This window comes from Aotus nancymaae, unplaced genomic scaffold, assembly GCF_030222135.1.
Source record: "Aotus nancymaae isolate 86718 unplaced genomic scaffold, 86718_ANA_hifiasm-v0.15.2.pri h1tg000011l, whole genome shotgun sequence".
Taxonomy (NCBI): Eukaryota; Metazoa; Chordata; class Mammalia; order Primates; family Aotidae; genus Aotus; species Aotus nancymaae.
In genome coordinates this window covers 10,883,047-10,903,468 of record NW_026988422.1, presented here as the reverse complement: position 1 = coordinate 10,903,468, position 20,422 = coordinate 10,883,047, and the positions used below count along the sequence as shown (strand labels likewise).

At 44.8% G+C, this 20,422-nt stretch overlaps 2 protein-coding genes across 2 annotated transcripts in view; one reads left to right on the top strand and one right to left on the bottom strand.

The window, feature by feature from the left end:
- Positions 1-6,963, bottom strand: part of LOC105723042 (nucleoside diphosphate kinase 3-like) — a 46,013-nt gene extending 39,050 nt beyond the window's left edge. Inside the window, exon 1 of the mRNA XM_064374434.1 lies at positions 6,868-6,963. Within this exon, the coding sequence (XP_064230504.1) occupies positions 6,868-6,963 (96 nt within the window). The remainder of the gene's footprint in view (positions 1-6,867) is intronic.
- Positions 6,964-11,224: 4,261 nt separating this feature from the next.
- On the top strand, positions 11,225-19,467 carry DPPA4 (developmental pluripotency associated 4). The gene is made up of 7 exons (XM_012460911.3): positions 11,225-11,301; positions 14,065-14,191; positions 15,515-15,672; positions 15,760-15,810; positions 16,962-17,247; positions 18,354-18,552; positions 19,421-19,467. The coding sequence occupies exons 1-7, from the start codon at positions 11,278-11,280 to the stop codon at positions 19,455-19,457; spliced, it is 882 nt and encodes a 293-aa protein (XP_012316334.1). The 5' UTR covers positions 11,225-11,277; the 3' UTR covers positions 19,458-19,467.
- Positions 19,468-20,422: the final 955 nt, after the last annotated feature.

Sequence of the window (20,422 nt, the reverse complement as noted above, 5' to 3'; positions counted from 1 at the left end):
GGCTGAGGCAGGTGAATTGCTTGAACCCAGGAGGTAGAGGTTGCAGTGAGCTGAGATCGGGCCACTGCACTCCAGCCTGGTGCCTGACAAAAGAGTGAGACTCTGTCTTAAAAAAAAAAAAAAAAAGCCGGGCACGGTGGCTCAAGCCTGTAATCCCAGCACTTTGGGAGGCTGAGGCGGGCGGATCACAAGGTCAAGAGATCGAGACCATCCTGGTCAACATGGTGAAACCCCGTCTCTACCAAAAATACAAAAATTAGCCAGGCGTGGTGGTGCATGCCTGTAGTACCAGCTACTCAGGAGGCTGAGGCAGGTGAATTGCTTGAACCCGGGAGGTAGAGGTTGAAGTGAGCTGAGATCGGGCCACTGCACTTCAGTCTGGCGCCTGGTGAAAGAGTGAGACTCTGGCTTAAAAAAAAAAAAAGAAACGAAATCAACACTAATCAATCTATAGGCATTATTAGTTGACTTGGTGAAAAACACACTTTGGGAAACTTATCAATGTCTTCTCCAACAGTGATGAATCTCCTTGAGTGTTGATAAATATACAGTAATATATCTTGGCTTCAAAGCATTTAAGGAAATCCTAGCTAGAACAATTAGGCAAGAGAAAAAATTAAAGGGCATCCAAATTGGAAAGGAGGAAGTTGAATTGCCCCAGTCAAATGAAGATCATTTGAAAATGAGAGGGGAAACCATCAGGAATAAGGAAATTACACAATTGTAATTTTCAACCATATAAGATTTCGAAGTGATCTTATATTTGGAAAAATCTAAAGATGCCACGAAAAACCTCTTAGAGCTGATAAACAAATTGAATAAATTGTGGGATACAAAATCAACATACAAGGATGGGTGTGGTGGGTCACACCTATAATCCCAGCACTTTGGAATCTCACCAGGTTGGAGTGTAGTGATGGGATCTCAGCTGAGGTGAGATCACTTGAGGTCAGGAGTTCGAGACCAGCCTGGCCAACATGGCAAAAGCTCATCTCTACTAAAAATACAAAAATTAGCTGGGCAAGGTGGCACACACCTGAAGTCCCAGTACTCAGGAGGCTGAGGTGCGAGAATCACTTGAACCCAGGAGGCAGAGGTTGCAGTGAGCCAAGATCACACCACTGCACTCCAGGCTGAGCAACAGAGCAAGACTTTGTCTCAAAAAAATAATAATAATAAAACAACAAAATATACTACAAAGCTATAGTAGGCTGGGTGCAGGGGCTCATGCCTGGAATCCCAGCACTCTGGGAGGCTAAGGCGAGTGGATCACTTGAGGCCAGGAGTTCAACATCAGGGTGGCCAACATGGTGAAAACCCATCTCTACTGGAAATACAAAAATTAGCTGGGCATGGTGGTGTGCACCTGTAATCCCAGCTACTTGGGAGGCTGAGGCAGAAGAACCATTGGAACCTGGGAGGTGAAAGTCTCAGTGAGCTGAGATCCCGCTACTATGCCCCATCCTGGGTGATAGAGCGAGACTCTGTCAGAAAAAATAAAAAGAAAGCTATAGTAACAAAAACAGCATGGTCTGGCATAAAAAGAGACATAGAACAACAGAACAGAATAGATAACCTTGAAATAAATTCACATATTTATAGCCAGGTGGCTTTTTTTTTTATTGCATTTTAGGTTTTGGGGTATATGTGAAGAACATGCAAGATTGTTGCATAGGTACACACGTGGCAGTGTGATTTGCTGCCTTCCTCCCCTTCACCTATATCTGGCATTTCTCCCCATGCTATCTCTCCCCAACTCCCCACCCCCCGCCAGGTGGCTTTTGACAAAGGTGCCAAGAACACACACTGGGGAAAGGACAGTGATAAATGGTGATGGAAAAACTGGATATGCATATGCAGTAGAAAGAAACTACACCCCCATCTCTCACCCTATATAAAAATAGACTCTAAATAGATTAAAGGCTTAAATGTAAGACCCAAAACTAAAAAACTCCTCGAAGAAAACATAAGAGGATTGCTTCAGGACATTGGTTTGGGCACAGATTTTATGTAGGATCTCAAAAGCACAGGAAACAAACAAAAATTTATCCAAAAAAGGGACTAATATCCAGAATGTACAAGGACCCAAATACTCAAGAGAAAAAAATTACAATTAAAAATGGGCAAATAAATTAGCTGGGCATGCACCTGCAGTCCTAGCTAGTTGGAAGGCTGAGGTGGGAGGATAGCTTGAGTCTAGGAGGTCAGGGCTGCAGTGAGCTGTGATTGCAGCCTTGCACTCCGGGTCTCACTATTTTGCCCAGGCTGGTCTCAAACTCCTGGGTTCTAGCATATTCTCCCTCCTCAGTCTCCCAAAGTGCTAGGATGACAGGCAAGAGCCACAGCACCGAGCCAGGGTGACTGGAATTAACAACAGTTTATCACATATTTTAAAATATGGTAGAAGAGAGGATTTATTTACTTATTTATTTATTTATTTATTTATTTTTGAGACAGAGTCTCATTCTGTCGCCAGGTTGGAGTGCGGTGATGCGATCTCGGCTCACTGCAATCTCTGCCTCCTGGATTCAAGCGATTCTCCTGCCTCAGCCTCTGGAGTAGGTGGGACTACAGGCATGTACCACCACGCACAGCTAATTTTTGCTTTTTTTTTTTTTTTTAATGGGTTAGGCGTTTCATACCATAATTTTTTCATTTTTTAGTAGAGACGGGGTTTCACCATGTTGGCCAGGATAGTCATGATCTCTTGATCTCATGATTCGTCAGCCTCGGCCCCCTAAAGTGCTGGGATTACAGGTGTGAGCCAGCGCACCTGGCCAAATAGAGGATCTTGAATGTTTGCTATCCAAATAAATGATAAGGGCTGGGTGTGGTAACTCACTCCTATGATCCCAGCGCTTTGGGAGGCTGAGGTAGGAGAATGGTATGAGGCCGGGAGTGTGAGACCTGCCTGGGCAACATAGTAAGACCTATTTCCACGACAAAATTGAAAAATTACCCGGGTATGATGGTGCGTGTCTATAGTTCCAGCTACTTGGGAGGCTGAGGTGGGAGGATCACTTGAGCCCAGGAATCTGAGGCTGCAGTGAGCTATGATCATCCCATTGCTCTTTAGCCTGGGTGACAGACCAAGACTCTGTCTCTAAAAACAAAGAAATTCTAAATGTTTGAGGCAGTGGATATGCTATAGTAATTACCCTCATCTGACCATTACATGTTGTATACATGTATCAAAATATCACACTGTACCCCATAAATATGTATAATTACTATGTGTCAATTAAAAATAATAATAAAACGGATTTTTAAAAAAGCATTTGAATCTACTTAACAAACTTGAAATAAACTAGGGACACGGCCAGGCGCAGTGGGTCACACCTGTAATCCCAACACTTTGGGAGGCCGAGGCAGGTGGATCACGAAGTCATGAGATCAAGACCAGCCTGGCCAACATGGTGAAACCCCGTCTCTATTAAAAATACAAAAACCAGCTGGGTGTGGTGGCATGTGCTATAGTCTCAGCTACTCAGGAGGAGGCTGAGGCAGGAGAATCACTTGAACCCAGGAGTCAGAGGTTGTAGTGAGTCAGGATTGCGCCACTGCACTCCAGCCTGGGTAACAGAGTGAGACTGCATCTCAAAAAACCTAGGGACACAGTGCTGCCCCAGTGGTTGTACAGATTGTAGTCTCTGAGAGGGCGACTTGAGAAAGGACAATAATTAAGCTTAAAAAAAGCTCATGAGCCATTTGCCAAGCCCTGTGGCCTCACTCAGCTGCATCAGCCTAGAGGAAGTGGCAACTTTTTTCTAATTGCTGTGTTTAAGTCTTTTTGCAATTTGTCTGCCCCAAAGTGTTATACTTTTTTAATGTATACAAAATGTCATTGTGCTAATGATGGTCCTAGGACACAGAATTACTTTGGCATTCAGCACAGGAAAAGCGTCAGAAAGTGAAAACCTAATAACGACCATGCTCGGTGGATGGCTCATGCCTATAATCCCTGCACTTTGTGAGGCCGAGGCAGGTGGATCACTTGAGGTCAGACGTTCGAGACCAGCGTGGCCAACATGATGAACCCCTGTCTCTACTAAAAATACAAAAAATTAGCTGGGCATGGTGGCACTTGCCTGGATTCCCAGCTACTCAGAAGGCTGAGGCAGGAGATAGTTTGAACTTGGGAGGCAGAGATTGCAATGAGCCGAGACTGCACCATTGCACTCCAGCCTAGCGACAGAGCAAAACTCCCTCTCAAAACAATATATAAATAAATATGAAATAAAATAAAAATAAGATATGAAAGAATGGAGGGAGGGAAGGAAACTTTATAAACAAATAGGTTTGGGTTTTTTTGTTGTTTTTGATGATACCGGCTCTATCATCTACCTCCAACATTTCCCTGTTTAAACAAAAGTTATAAACTAACCTGATGGTCTGCCTTACTCCCTACATTTAATTTTAACTGACTCCCCTGTTTCCTAAAGTAAAATAACCACTAAAACAACAATGATTATCCACTATGGATATAGGATTATCTGATACAAGGTGGAATTATTATAAATTAGGTGTGTCAGAGCCGGGCGCGGTGGCTCACGCCTGTAATCCAAGCACTTTGGGAGGCTGAGGTGGGTGGATCACCTGAGGTCAGGAGTTCAAGACCAGCCTGGCCATCATGGTGAAACCCCATCTTAAAAATACATAAATAAGGCCGGGCGCGGTGGCTCACACCTGTAATCCCAGCACTTTGGGAGGCCGAAATGGGTGGATCACGAGGTCAGGAGTTCAAGACCAGCCTGGCCAACATGGTGAAACCCCATCTCTAAAAAATTAAAAAAAATAATAATAAATAAATAAATAAATAAATAAATTAGGTGTGTCAAGTTCTAGTGTACTTGTTAAAATACTAGACTCTTGGATATGGGAAAATAGGTATTTTCATGCACTGTTATAATTTTGGGAAATCATTCTAGAAATGAATTTAACTATATATAGATTTTAAATAAATCCAGCTTTTGACTCAGTGCTTCTGGAATGCACAGAGAGATACCGACAAGGGCTCCCTCCCTCACAGCCACACCTCCTTCCCCGGCTCTCCATTCCATCAGACAGGAAACAGTTTTATGTATGAAACACTGCTGGTTTGTTTTCTGTAGATACAAATTAATGACTTTGGAAGACTTACTGCCTTCAGGTAAACTAAAGGACTCATTAATTCAGCTCATTTTATTCAATTAAAACTTTTTTTAGAAAAAGAAAAGGAGGCCGGGCGCGGTGGCTCAAGCCTGTAATCCCAGCACTTTGGGAGGCCGAGGCGGGTGGATCACGAGGTCAAGAGATCAAGACCATCCTGGTCAACATGGTGAAACCCCGTCTCTACTAAAAATACAAAAATTAGCTGGGCACGGTGGCGCGTGCCTGTAATCCCAGCTACTCAAGAGGCTGAGGCAGGAGAATTGCCTGAACCCAGGAGGCGGAGGTTGCGGTGAGCCGAGATCGCGCCATTGCACTCCAGCCTGGGTAACAAGAGCGAAACTCCGTCTAAAAAAAAAAAAAAAGAAAAGAAAAAGAAAAGGAAAAAGGAAAAGCTGAGTTTAGGGGTGCTGGCCTTTAGTCCCAGCTACTCGGGAGGTTAAGGCAGGATCACGTGAGACCAGGAGTTTCACCTGAGACCAGCCTGGGAAATAGAGGGAGATCTCTTAAAAAACAAAAAAGGCAAAATAGAAAACCCATCCAGAATGCCCTCACATGTCTCAAATTCATTCTTCTCCAACTCTCTCTCTCTCCCTCTCTCTTTTATTTATTTATTTATTTTTGTCTTTTTTTGAAACAGGGTCTCACTCTGTCACCCAGGCCAGAGTGCAGTGGCATGATCTTGGCTCACTGCAACCTTCATCTCTCAGGCTTAAGTGATCCTTCTACTTCAGCCTCTTGGGTAGCTGAGACCAGTGCGTCACCACACTTGGTAATTTTTTGTGTTTTTTGGTAGAAATGGGGTTTTACTACATAGCCCAGGCTGGTCTCAAACTCCTGAGCTCAAGCGAGTCTCCTGCCTTCCAAAGTGCTGGCATTACTGGCATGAGCCCCACGCCCCGCCCTTCTCCAACTCTGTTGGAAACATCTAACATTGATCCAACGTGTGCTGTGCCAGACACTATTTTCTCCAGACACGCCACAATCCTCTGAGTAAAGGCCATTATTTTCATCACCCTCATTTTACAGATGAGAAAAGAAAGAGACCTAAAGTTATTGCCCAGGTCATACAGCTAGTGAAGGGGAGGCTGGGGTTTAAATCCTGTCTGGCTAGCTGCTAAAGCCTTACATTTAAAAATCAGTCCATCTGTTCTGGCTTTGGTGTCTGTGCTCTTAACCACAGTCCATACTCCCACTTCAGTCTCCAGACTGCTCAGTAGCCTCATAACTCACCTTTTGTGGCAACTCTAATCATCTCCACTTTTTTCTCATTGAAGCTGAGAGGTCTTTTTTTTTTTTTTTGAGACTGAGTCTCACTCTGTCGCCTAGGCTGGAATACAATGGCACAATCTCGGCTCACTGCAGTCTCCACCTCCTGGGTTCAAGCAATTCTCCTACCTCAGCCCCTGTAGTAGCTGGGACTACAGGAGCCTGCCACCATGCCCAGCTAATATTTTGTATTTTTAGTAGAAATGGGGTTTTACCATATCGGCCAGGCTGATCTCAAACTCCTGACCTTGTGATCTGCCCACCTCGGCCTGTCAAAGTGCTGGGATTACAGGTGTGAGCCACTGCACCCCAGCAGAAGCTGAGAGGTCTTTACAAAACGCTCATCAGAGTCAGCCCACCCTTACCCCTACCTTGAATATTTCAATAGCTTCCCGTGGTCCTCAACCTAAAGATAAGTAGGCCTACCTATCCCGCTCACCTCACGCTTACCTCCTCCTCCTCTGAGCTCCAGCCCCACTGCTCTTCTTTCAGTCCCTGACCATGCTGAGCTGCCCCAGGAGCCTGCGCTTTCTCCCCAGGGCCCATCCTTCCCTTCCCCTATTCAGTTAGTTCAGTTCCCCACCTCCTTTAGATCTGATACTTTTCTGACTTCAAAACACCTGTTGCAGGGCAGGGCAAGGTGGCTCATGCCTATAATACCAGCACTTTGAGAGGCCAAGGAGGGAGGCTGACTTAAGCCCAAGAATTCGAGACCAGCCTGGGCAACAGTGAGACCTCATCTCTATAAAAAACATCAAAACTAAATAAAAACCCCTATTGCATGCTGTCATACACAGGGAGTTCTCCTGCTTTGCAAGTGTCATAATTGAACAGTTGCATACGTTTTGATGATACACATAAATAAAATATATGTTGAAAGAATGTGGGCCAGGTGCAATGGCTCACGCCTGTAATCCCAGCACTTTGGGAGGCTGAGGCAGGCAGATCATGTGGTCAGGAGTTCAAGACCAGCCTGACCAACATGGTGAAACCCCATCTCTACTAAAAATACAAAAATTAGCTGGGTGTGGTGGTGTGTGCCTGTAATCCCAACTACTCAGGAGGCTGAGGCAGGCAGGACAATCACTTGAACCCGGGAGGCGGAGGTTGCAGTGAGCTGAGACTGAACCACTGCACTCCAGCCTGTGTGACACAGAAAGACTCCATCTCAAAAAAAAAAAAAAAGCACTTAATACATTTTTATTCAGTAAGTGAATGAGAGATGCAGTGGTTCAATTACGAATACTTTTTTAACTCAAGATAGAAATGTAGGCACTGGAATTATAACATTAAAAATAGCACTAGACCCCTCAGCCAGGTGCGGTGGCTCACGCCTGAAATCCCAGCTCTTTGGGAGGCCGAGGCGGGCAGATCACCTAAGGTCAGGAGTTTGAGACCAGCCTGACCAACATGGAGAAACCCTGTCTCTACTAAAAATACAAAGTTGGCCGGGTGTGGTGGCACATGCCTGTAATCCTAGCTACTCGGGAGGCTGAGGCAGGAGAATCGTTTGAACCAGGGAAGTGGAGGTTGTGGTGAGCCGACATCACGCCATTGCACTCCACCCTGGACAACAAGAGCGAAACCCTGTCTAAAAAAAATATAGCAATAAAGTTTTTCTAGGCCGAGCGCAGTGGCTCACGTCTGTAATCCCAGCATTTTGGGAGGCCGAGGCGGGTGGATCACCTGAGGTCGGGAGTTTGAGACCAGACTGACCAACATGGTGAGACCCCATCTTTAAAAAAAAAAGTCTTTCTTTTGACTACCAAATATTTGTAGGAAATTTTATACACAAAATTAGTTATTTCTCAGAAAACACATAAACTTACAGTTATTCCTATTTTACATTTGAGAAACCAGTGCACAAATAAGTTGCCTCCTGCCCTAATCTGCTTATAAATGACAACTCCAACAAACCTGCCAAAAAGCTATGTGACTTTTTCTTTTTTTTCGATATTTTAGGGGAAGAGGGGACAGGGTCTTACTCTGTTGCCCAGGCTGGGGTGCAGTGGCATGATCACAGCTTACTGCAGCCTCTATTCCTGTGCTCAAGTGATCCTCCTACCTCAGCCTCCCAAGTAGCTGGGATTACAGGCACATGCCACCACTCCCAGCTAATTTCTTTTTTTATTTTTTGTAGAGACAGGATTTCACTACATTGCCTGGGCTGGTCTCAAACACCTGGGTTCCAGCAATCCTTCTGCCTCAGCCCCTCTAAATGCTGAGATTACAGGCAGGAGCCACCACTCCTGCAGCCCATATTTGGCTTTTTGCTAGTTCTAGAGCTCAGTAATATTATTTCCAGTTACTTCTCAACATTTTAAATTAAATTGTACTAATCGGTTTTATGTATAGGATGTCAGCTAACCCACATGTTTTAAATGGTTGGTGCAATTCTTTTAGAATTGTGTTCCCAGAAATAGTAGTGGATCCAAGGATTTATAAATGATTAATCCCAAAATACACTGTAACTGTTCATATACAAATTAGTTTGTACCTTGCCCAGAATTAGATGTTTCAATGCTTCAGTTCATATTTAATTCAGAACTCCAATTATTCTGCTTTTGTGTTGGTTTTGAGATGGAGTGTTGCTTTGTCACCCAGGCTGGAGTGCAGTGGTGCCATTGCAACTCACTGCAATCTCCGCCTCTCAGGCTCAAGCGATTCTCCTGCCTCAGCCTCCTCAGTAGTTGGGATTACAGGCAGGTGGCACCAAGCCCGGCTAATTTTTGTGTTTTTAGTAGAGATGCGGTTTTGCATTGTCGGCCAGCTGGTCTCAAACTCCTGAATTCAAGTGATCCACCCACCTCGGCCTCCGGAAGTGCTGGGAATACAGGAGTGAGCCACCATGCCCAGCCCAGAACTCCCAGTTATTCTGAATGTCACGTTTGATTACACTGAGAAAAGAAAGATGATTCAATTATACACAAACCTGAGCTAGTAAGTCTGACTGGTTGTTATCAAAGGCTGTGGTAAAGAATTGTTCAATCAAAGCCCTAATATGATCTCCCAGATAACCTCAACTCACCTTGTTTCCTCTTTGCCGCCTCGGGGGTTGCCCAGTCCACAATGGGCACTTCCTTCTCTATTCCTGGCTCCGTTTACTGACGTCCTCTGTCTGTGTATTTCTAGCCTGCGAGCAGATTACTAATATCATTTGGATAAAGATCATCTCTTATTTATCATTTTAGGACAAACAATGAGATGTAGGGAAAAAAACACAACAAAATCAACCAAAGGAAAAAGGAGACTTTGGACCCTGACAAGGGAGGGTTTCAGTCCCACAGTCGCTACTTCCTTCACTTCGCATATACTGACAACTTGACCGGGAGCAGTGATCTGTGGAAGGATTTTTCAAATTATTTTAAGGAGAAAAACTTGAACTTCTTTGGGAGTCAGTAGGTTAGGAGTTCACTTACTGTGCTATGATAGGAAAAATTACCAATAAAATTTTATATAAACTTCTGTCATATATAAAACGGGGGGACAATAATGACTGAGCTATTTTATTTTTTTTGAGGCAGTCTCGCTCTGTTGCTCAGGCTGGAGTGCAGTGGCGTGATCTCGGCTCACTGCAACCTCCGCCTCCCAGTTTCAAGGGATCCTACCTCAGCCTCTGTAGTGGCTGGGATTACAGGAACCTGCCACCATGCCCGGCTAATTTTTGTATTTTTAGTAGAGATGGGGTTTCACCATGTTGGCCACGCTGGTCTCGAACTCCTGACCTCAGGTGATCCGCCCACCTCAGTCTCCCAGTGCTGGGATTACAGACATGAGCCACCACGCCCGGCATGACTGAGTTTTAAACTCACAATCTGATCTAAAGAATACTTGGGCTCGGAGTGGTGGCTCACACCTGTAATGCCAACACTTTGGGAGGAGAAGGATGGAGAATCACTGGTGAGTTCGAGACCAGCCTGGCCAAAGTAGAGAGGACGCCCCCCGCACCCCCAACACACACACAATAAATAAATAACATACTCTATAGACTTTTTTTTTTTTGAGACGGAGTCTCCCTCTGTTGCCAGGATGGAGTGCAATGGGAAGATCTCGGCTCACTGCAACCTCCGCCTCCTGGGTTCAAACGATTCGCCTGCCTCAGCGTCTTGAGTAGCTGAGATTACTGGAGAGCGCCACCACGCCCAGCTAATTTTTGTATTTTTAGTAGAGATGGGGTTTCACCATGTTGGCCAAATTGGTCTCGATCTCTTCACCTTGTGATCCGCCCACCCGGGCCTCCCAAAGTGCTGGGATTACAGGCTTGAGCCACCACGCCCGTCCTACTCTGTAGACTTTAAAAGCTATGATTACTAGATCGTTGGCAGATGAAAAAGATGCTGGGTATTAGAGAAACCTGGAGTTCTAGTTGGTTGAGTAACTTGCTTAGGAAATGTAATGTATTTGGTAGGAGAAAATTGTTTAGCTTTCTTCAAGCCACCAGTCTGGTCCCCTGAAGTCTGCTGTTTCCACATGTTTCATTACTAAATCCCTTCCCACATCCTGCTCAAGTCTCTGGCAACTGTTTTTTTTCCCCGCCCCATGGAATTGTTCTGAAGGAGTCTTCAACCTCCCAAGGTCTCCGGAACCATACTTTGGATAATTACATTAAAAGTGCACAGAAAAGGGCGAGGAATGGTATTAGTAATTCAACCCATACAAAAGTCACCTCATGAATAAGAAAGGATACAATTTTAGCATTTGCAAATTGTAGGGGAGGGAACAGAAGGGGAGAAGAAAAGAAGAGGTGGGGAGAAAAAGGGTCTTTGAGAGGCAGGAAGTGGGAGGAGACTTTGCAAACCACAATCTTGGGCCAGGGGCCATTTTGGAAGCATCTGGCCAAGCTCCGCTTCCTGTCCGAATATGGAGAAGGTAAAAGGCAAGGAGGTCAGTACAGTTTTAGTGAATTTGTTTTCTGTCTTTGTCTCCTCGTGTTTGTGTCTTCCCTGAGCACTCCTGATGATGATGATGATGATGATGATTATTGTTTGAGATGGAGCCTTGCTCCGTCGCCCAGGCTGGAGTGCAGTGGCCCGATCTCAGCTCACTGCAACCTCCGCCTCCCGGGTTCAAGCGATTCTCCTGCCTCAGCCTCCTGAGTAGCTGGGATTACAGGCACCCGCTACCACGCCCCGCTAATTTTTGTATTTTTAGTAGAGATGGAGTTTCACCACGTTGGTCAGGCTGGTCTCAAACTGACTTCAGGTGATCTGCCTTGGCCTTCCCAAGTGCTGAGATTACAGGCGTGAGCCACCGCGCCCGGCCCGGATTTTTCTTGTAAGGAGAAAACAATGTGACTTCGAATTTTCTTCTCTTGACTCTTTTGGAGTAAACCCAAAGAACATGATTGCAACCTGGTATATTGGAGTAAAAAATGAGGTTTTCTAGGTTTAGCTGAGGAGGTTGAGGGTGTCAGAAGATAGGGAAAAAGAAAGAAATTAGGTTTTCAGGTTTTTGTTTTTGGAACAGGGTCTCACTTTGTCTCCCAGGCTGGAGTGCAGTGGTGCCATCACAGCTCACTGCAACCTTGACCTCCCAGGCTCAAGCGATCTTTCCGCCTCGGCCTTCCAAAGTGCTTTTGGGCGCACGCCGCTGCTCCCGGCCCGGGTTTTCTGTTTTGAAGAAGTGCTTTGTCCTGTCAGAAGAATTAACTGAATATCGGGGCTAGAGGGAAATGATTACAGGAGAAAAACGGTGGTGAGGGAAGATTTTAGGAAGAGGTCATTGAGCTGAGGTTGGAAATGAGTGAAACTCCTTAATTTCCTTTAGATGGACACAGATCCTAAACCAAAGGTGCTGGGTATGAATTTTCCTTTTCCCAGTGTCCTTAGGACTTGGGAGTAACCGGAGCCAGACATTAACAGCCGTGCAGACAGAAACTGAAGGAAGAGAGCCTTTGAGACGTGTTACACAGGCACTGAACGGCCATATTTGAGCCTCTTTACTTGAACCGGGTCATTTTTAACTCTGTTTTAAGTCTTTGTGAGGTCCAAAGCGAGTACTTCTTGTAAGGGTTAATGCAAATGTAAATTTCAAATCCAAATGTAGACCTGCTATAGAGATGTAAAAATGCCATACAAATGTTAATTTGTGCAGTAATCCACCCTAAAAGTGAAGAAAAAGATTTAGATTTAGGGGAAGTTTTAGATTATATATATATTTTTTATTTTAGAGACGGAGTCTCCGCTCTGTCTTTCAGGCTAGAGTGCAGTGGCGTGATCTCGACTGACTGCAACCTTCGCCTCTCGGGTTCAAGCAGTTCTCCTGCCTCAGCCTCCTCAGTAGCTAGGATTACCGACTAGTTTTAGCTTGGACCACCCGACTGGTTTTTTTTTGTATTTTTGTTAGAGATGCGGTTTTACCTTGTTGGTCAGGCTGGTTTCTAACTCCTGACCTCGTGATCTGCCCCTTTCGGCCTCCCAAAGTGCTGGGATTACAACTTTAAGCCACCGCACCCGGCCTAAACATTTTTTTTTTTTTTTTTTTTTTTAATGAGACGAGTTTCCTTCTGTCACCCACGCTGGAGTGCAGTGGCTGATCTCGGCTCACTCTGCCTCCCGGGTTCAAGGGATTCTCCTGACTCAGCCTATCGATTAGCTGGGATTACAGGCGCACAGCACCATGCCCAGCTAATTTTTATTGTTGTTTTATTTTTTTGTTGAGAAGGAGTCACTCTCTGTCTCCCAGGCTGGAGTGCAATGACGCGATCTGGGCTCACTGCAACCTCTGTCTCCGGGTTCAAGTAATTCTCCTGTCTCAGCCTCCCGAGTAGCTGGGATTACAGGTGCCTGCCACCATGCCCGGCTAATTTTTGTATTTTTAGTAGCGATGGGGTTTCACTATGTTGGTCAGGCTGGTCTCGCAAGTCTAACCTTGTGATCCACCCGCCTTGGCCTCCCAAAGTGCTGGGATTGCAGGCATGAGCCACTGCACCCAGTCAAAGACAGTTATTTTTATTCTAAGAGCGATAAACCGCTGAAAGGATGTAAAGTTTTCATAGTGTCACTCTGCCAACAGTGTTAGAAAATAATTTATTTGGAAGGGGTCAAGAATGAAGGACTGGGAGAAAAAAATTATTCCAGATAAGAGATGATAAAATATAGTAGGTGAGGGAAGGGCTTTTGTTTTTTGGTTGTTTTTCTAAGAGACTCATTCTGTCACCCAGGCCTTCCTGGCTCAAGCAATCCTCCTACTTGAATAGCTGGGACTACAGGCATGCACCACCATGCTCAGCTAATTTTGTTTCCTTTTTGTAGAGGCAAGGTTTCACTTTGTTGCTCAGGCTGGTCTCCAATTACTGGACTCAAGCGATCCTCCTGCCCTGGCCTCCTAAGCACTGGGATTACAGGCCTGAGCCACCACTCCTGGCCTACCTAAGCACTTCTTCCCGCAAGGCAGATCCTGTTTTCTTCTATTCTTGTTTTTATCTGTGTTTTCATGTGCTTTCAGACTGGCTTCCCATTTTTTCCATCATTGCTTCCCAGTCTTGTAAATGAAACTGAGTATTAAGAGGATACCCATAGGAGAATCCACACTGCCAGAGGAGTGCAGGACTGTCTTGGTGCCTTAGAAGTGAGTTATCTTGAGGCAGGTAGTGTGTGTGTGGTTTGGACACTAGAGGAATGACTGATCAGCTCCTCTGTTCCCCAGGGGACCTCCACAGAGAAGGCGAGGGAAGAGGATCAGCAGGCTTCTAATCAACCAAACACGATTGCTTTGCCGGGAACATCAGCAAAGGGGGTAACCAAAGGAAAAGTGTCTGTCAAAAGTGACAAAGGTAAGAGGTCTACAAATCCTCAAATCCCACTTTCTCAAGTCTTGGAAGCCTGAAGAATTTTTCTGAAAGAAAAGGAAAAACCAGGGAAGAAATTTCCACCATCTATTGTGCAAATCCTACGCTTCTTGGAAACCTGCCTGAAACTGCACCTCCCTGAAGGGATCTTTTGGTCACCTTTGCTCTCACTGATCGCTTCCTGTCTTCAGACTTCCACGGCATATTTGGTTCTGTTGATCATTTTTTCCTTCACTTGCTACTGGGAGTTAAGTATTTCCATGTGCAATGATTTGGGAACAGACAACTATAAGTTTGAAACTCATTCTTGAAACCGAACTTACTATCCTAAAAGTAAGTTAGGACAGTACCTACCTTTATTCAGGGGTGGGGTTGGAGTGTGAAAATTGACATAGAATAATTAGGTGAAGCGCTTACACTACGCCTGAGAAGTGATATATACCTAGTAAACCCTAGTAACTGTTAGTGTCGTTTCAGGATGTGTCTGTCCTGGAGGTGTGATTTGGAAGTCTTTTTTTTTTTTTTTTTTTTTTTTAGTACCTGAGAACTCTGGAAGTCTTTTTTTTGAGACACAGATAGGGTGTCGCTCTGTCAACATGATCGCAGCTCCCTGCAGCCTCTGCCTCCCAGTTCAAGTGATGCTCCTGCCTCAGCCTCCCAAGTAGCTGGGATTGCAGGCGTGTGCCACCACATCTGGCTGATTTTTGTATTTTTAGTAGAGATGAGATTTCACCATACTGGCCAGGCTGGTTGCAAACGCCTGGCCTCAAGTGATCTGTTTGCCTTGGCCCTCCAAAGTGCTGGGATTACAGGCGTGAGCCACCATGCCTGGCCAGAAATCTTTACTGAATGAAGACATTGTGTGTGAGGTGCAGAAGCTGGATGAACAAAAACACAGGACGGCTAAGGAGGCATGCCTGCAATGAGATCAGAGTGCTGCCCTGACTGGGGGAGCTGGCAGAATTGGGTATTAGTGGTTGCCTGCATAGCATGGCCAGGTGTTGATTTTGCTCTGCGGGAAGGGGACACCACTGAGTATTTATGATCTCAAGTCTAAGACAGCGGTAACTCCCCTGGGATGGAAGTGCCCTCTCCGGTGCCACCACCTGGATTCTGTGGATTAGGGGGCTCACAAAGGCGCAAGTGTACCTGAGTAGTGGGGAGATTTAGGAATTAAAACTGGATCTAGAAGCGGTAAGTCCTAGGTTTGAGAGGAATTGAACTATTCGTAACTAAAAGTGATTTTACTTGTGAAATTCTGAAAAGCCACAAGTTAATTACTACTAACTTTATTCCATTCTCCTTCAGTGCTCTGCCCTAAGAAGAAGGCAGACTCTGATAACCCCAGACCTCAGAAGAAGATACCAATCCCTCCCTTACCCTCTAAACTGCCACCTGTTAATCTGATTCACCGGGACATCGTGCGGGCCTGGTGTCAGCAATTAAAGCTGAGCACCAGAGGCCAGGTGAGGCCCTAGACCGGGGACGGTGCTGCTGGGAGGAAGGGGTAGGAGTCTTACTTGTCTTACTAATGCAGTTTTCTATTGTCCTAGAAACTGGATGCATATAAGCGCTTGTGTGCCTTTGCCTACCCAAACCAAAAGGTAACTTTTTTAAGGATGGACGTTTCAGTGCTTATCCTAATTACTTGTTGTAACCTCAAAAGTGAGTAAAGGAACTGTCTTAGCCTCCCTTTGTCCCTCCACCCCTAGTTCTAAGAAAGAACAGTATTTCCCAACCCTCCTACTTTTCACCAAATCTGCAAAGAGTAATAAAAATGAGGCAGCCCAGTCTGGTCCACATGGTGCAACCCTGTCTCTACTAAAAATACAGATATTAGGCTGGGATTACACGCCTGTAATCCCAGCATTTTGGGAAGCCAAGGTTTGCAGATTGCCTGAGGTTAGAAGTTAAAGACCACCCTGGCCAACATGGTGAAACCCCATCTTTAAAAAAAAAATAGAAATATTAGCGGGGTGTGGTGGAGCATGCATGTAATCCCAGCTATTCGGGAGGCTGAGGCAGGAGAATGTCCTGAACCTGGGAGGCAGAGGTTGCTTTAAGCCGAGATCGTGCCACTGCACTCCAGCTGGGGCAACAAGTGAAACTCTGTCTCAAAAAAAAAAAGGCAGGGCATCACATAAATTTTTTTAATTGAAAAAAATTGTTTATTTTTTTCATTACAGCATATGGTTTTGAAATATGTATACATTCTGGAATGGCTAACAAGCTAATTAATACATCACTTTACATGTTTATTTTTGTGGTGAAAATACTCAAAATCATCTCAGCAATGTTTTTTTTTTTTTTGAGACAGAGTCTTGCTCTGTTGCCCAGGCTGGAGTGCAGTGGCATGATCTTGGCTCACTGCAACCTCTGCCTCCTGGGTTGAAGCAATTCTCTGCCTCAGCTTCCCCAGTAGCTGGGATTACAGGCACCCACCACCACGCCGGATACTTTTTGTATAAGAGACAGGGTTTCATCATCCTGGCCAGGCTGGGCTTGAACTGCTGACCTCATGATCCGCCTGCCTTGGCCTCCCAAAGTGCTGGAATTACAAGCCTGAGCCACTGCACCCAGCCTAACTGAGCAATTTTCAAGATTACCTATCTATAGTCATCAAGTTGTACAATAGATCTCTTGAACCTAGTCCTGTCTAAGTGAAACTGTATTTGATCCACACCTCGTTAACCCTGAGGCCATTTTTGGTAGAGCTTTACCCTTTATTATTATCTTTATTTAACCCTTTCTGTAGGATTTCCCTAGCACAGCCAAAGAGGCCAAAATCCGGAAGTCATTGCAAAATAAATTAAAGGTGGAAAAAGGCAAAGCGTGCCTGCAGAGTTCTGGGACACAGCCTCCTCAAGTGGCCCTTCCCCCTGCGGAGGGGCTGCCTGCTCTGGAAGGGCCCACTGCTCTTGAGGGACTTGATACAGTTGTGGTGACAACTTCTGCCCCAGAGGCTGTGCTGGCCTCCTGGGCAAGAATTTCAGCCAGGGCAAGGACGCCAGAGGCAGTGGAATCTCCACAAGAAGCCAGTGGTAAGCCCATCATGAAAAGCTCATTCTGGTCCAGTGGGGAAATAAGCTTAGTAGATATTAATGCTTGATACATTTTAGGGTATATGAAAAACTCATGAAGGGTCGCTGATTCCTGGACCCTGCCCACAGAGTTTCTGTTTTAGGTCTAGGGCAGAACCTGAGAGTTCTAACAATTTCCCAAGCAATACTAAAGATGCTGGTCTGGGGACCACAGTTGGAGAACCACTGCTCTAAATTATTAATGGCATCAGAAGAGGATAACAGTCTGGGTTTTTCTTTTTCCCCCCCTTTAAGCAATTTAAATTAAAGACAAGATCTTTAATTTAAATGGATTCCTGCTGCTGAACCCCAGAATTGCATTAATAAGTTATTTAAGTATTTTCCAATTTTTTTCCTTTCCTTTTCTTTCTTTCTTTTTTTTTTTTTTTTTTAAAGAAATAAGGTCTCGCCATGTTGCCCAGGCTGGAGTGCAGTGGCTATTCACAGGCGCGATCGCACTACTGTTACTGATCAGCACAGGAGTTTTAACCTGCTCTGTTTCCGACCTGAGCGGGTTCACCCCTCCTTAGGCAACCTGGTGGTCCCCGGGAGAACACCCAATCAGCATAGCGCACTACAGCCCAGAACTCCTAGACTCAAGCGATCCACCAGCCTCAGCCTCCCAAGTAGCCGGAACTACAGGCGCCACCGTGCCCGGACAGTTTTTTTCATTGTAAAATGAGTTAGTAATACCTACCTCATATGTTGTAAGAATTACAGGAAATACAAGAAAAGAAGACAGTAAACTGCTTAGCTTAATCCAATGTGTGTTAAGAGTTGAGACCCCTGAGCTTATTTCATGAAGCCCTTTCTAGACACTCTGGGTTAGTCTTAATACCGTCTGTCCACCTACGACTATATTGCTTCCAACTAGATGAAGTTTTAACAGGAACTGTCTTGTATGCTTTTCTAAAAGAACAGGATAGCATAAAGGTTAAGTTAGGATTTCAGGGTTCATATCTTGGAGCTGGCAGTTAAGAAGGAATCAAGGGTGATGGGCCATAATGCAGTCTTAGGTGAGTATGTCATCCTGGTGTGTGGGTACCTGTCTGTCTTTGTTTTGCCAGGTGTCAGGTGGTGTGTGGTCCATGGGAAAAGTCTCCCTGCAGACGCAGATGGTTGGGTGCACCTGCAGTTCCATGCTGGTCAAGCCTGGGTTCCAGAAAAGCAAGAAGGGAGAGTGAGTGCGCTCTTCCTGCTTCCTGCCTCCAGTTTTCCACCCCCGCACCTTGAAGACAATATGTTGTGCCCCAAATGTGTTCACAGGTAATTACCTGGTGCTTTTCTACAAACTAAGAGTGGGTGCCTGATTTTTCAACTGCAGAAAGTCAAGATAAGATATGCATTAATCTTAAATAGCCACGTATTTCAAGCTCAAATTGTCAGTAGAGCGTTTCAACAAAATTATTACTCAAGTTTATCCCAGGAAAAAGAAAGTATTTATGTATCAGGGTTTAATGCTCCTACCCTGAGACACAGAATTCTGGCAACAACAAACATTGTATAATTACTATATTCAGAGTATATGTCCTACACCGAAATAATGACTAGCAAAAAACCTCTTTAAGTACTCTACAGTCTAATAGGGATGGTGGGCATATAAGCACCTGGAATAGCATGACATATCAAAAGAAGAGGTTCCTTAAGTTAAGGGAAGAACTGACCAGATGGAAAGGGGGAATCAGTTAATTTCTCAGCCTAGGAAATATAGCGAGACCGTCTCCCACAGGAAGAAGTGTGTGAATGTGTGGTTTTTGCTTCTTTGGGATATCCTGCTTTTTGCTGTATTTTGATAATCTCTCTATGCCAAGCAGCTGAATAGAACTGAGGTCACTTTGGTTAGTTCTTTAATGACATACTTGGGTTTTTGTGAAAGGGATGAGAAGAGCCACTCCAAGCCCTCGTGCCCATGGCTTGCATAAGTCAGGGAACAAATTACAGAGGTGTGATAACTTGGCTGATGGTCATCATTCTTTAATGACATGGTCACAGGCTTGCTTACCTATGATCCTAAAGGCGTAAGGGCAATTTCAGCAGCATTCCAGCAGTGGGGTTCTGGGCTATTTTCCAGGATGAAGCTTGATATGTCTTGATTCTTATCTTTTTAAAAACAAACATTTAATTTGTTTTATAGGAACAAGGTCTTAATAAAAAGCCTCCAATGGGAATAGAATATCAGGAAAAAGGCAGTATCTATGGTAATTAATGGCAGAAAGGCTGGAGAGTCGGATTCCGTGGTGCTGCTGGCAGGTGAACTTGATCCTCTCCGTACCTGCTCACGGACCATGCAGATTGCTGGGGTGGCAGATCTTAGTCTAAGACCCCTAGCAGTGCCTGTTGCTTTGTGAGTAGAGATAAGATAGACTCTTGCATTTAAAAATGGAAAAACATTTCACAAATTACCATAAATTGTGGTTAATATGTAGAAAAACTTATTCATACTACCTTTCTAAAATAGAGAAGACTTCAGCAGCTGTTTTGTTTTGTTCTGTTTTATTTTTTTTTGTTGAGCAGTATCTTGCTCTGTTGTCCAGGCTGGTGTGCAGTGGTGCGATCTCAGTTCGGTACAAACTCCGCCTCCTGGGCTCAAGTGATTCTCCTGCCTCAGCCTCCCGGGTAGCTGGGGTTACAGGCGCCTGCCGCCATACCCAGCTATTTTTTTATTTTTAGTAGAGACGGGGTTTCACCTTGTTGGCCAGGCTGGTTTCAAACTCCTGGCCTTGAGTGAGCCACCTACCTCAGCCTCCCAAAGTGCTGGGATTACGCGCATGAGCCACTGTGCCTGCTTTCAGCAGCTCTTTTAAGTGAGAACTTCTTCAGCTGAGCATTGGAAGGAGTTGAATAAAACAGTAGTTTGCTCCTGTGCTCAATTTTTCCTCCTCTGGACACTGACGGCTTTAGGAGCTGCTTCATTCCAATTGCAATTTCATAAAACATTTCATAAAAAGTATTTTAAGGGAAAGAAAGGTTGCTAATTCTCTCCCTCCCCCAAAACATGATTCTTAGTGTTCAAAACAATGTTTTTCAGAGTTCTCTTAATCTGAGATTTTTATGGTGTGACTACAGAATCAAAACACAAGGCACTTTGTATTATTTCACTTAAAATTTTGTATATTTCTGGTGTTTAAAGTGTTTA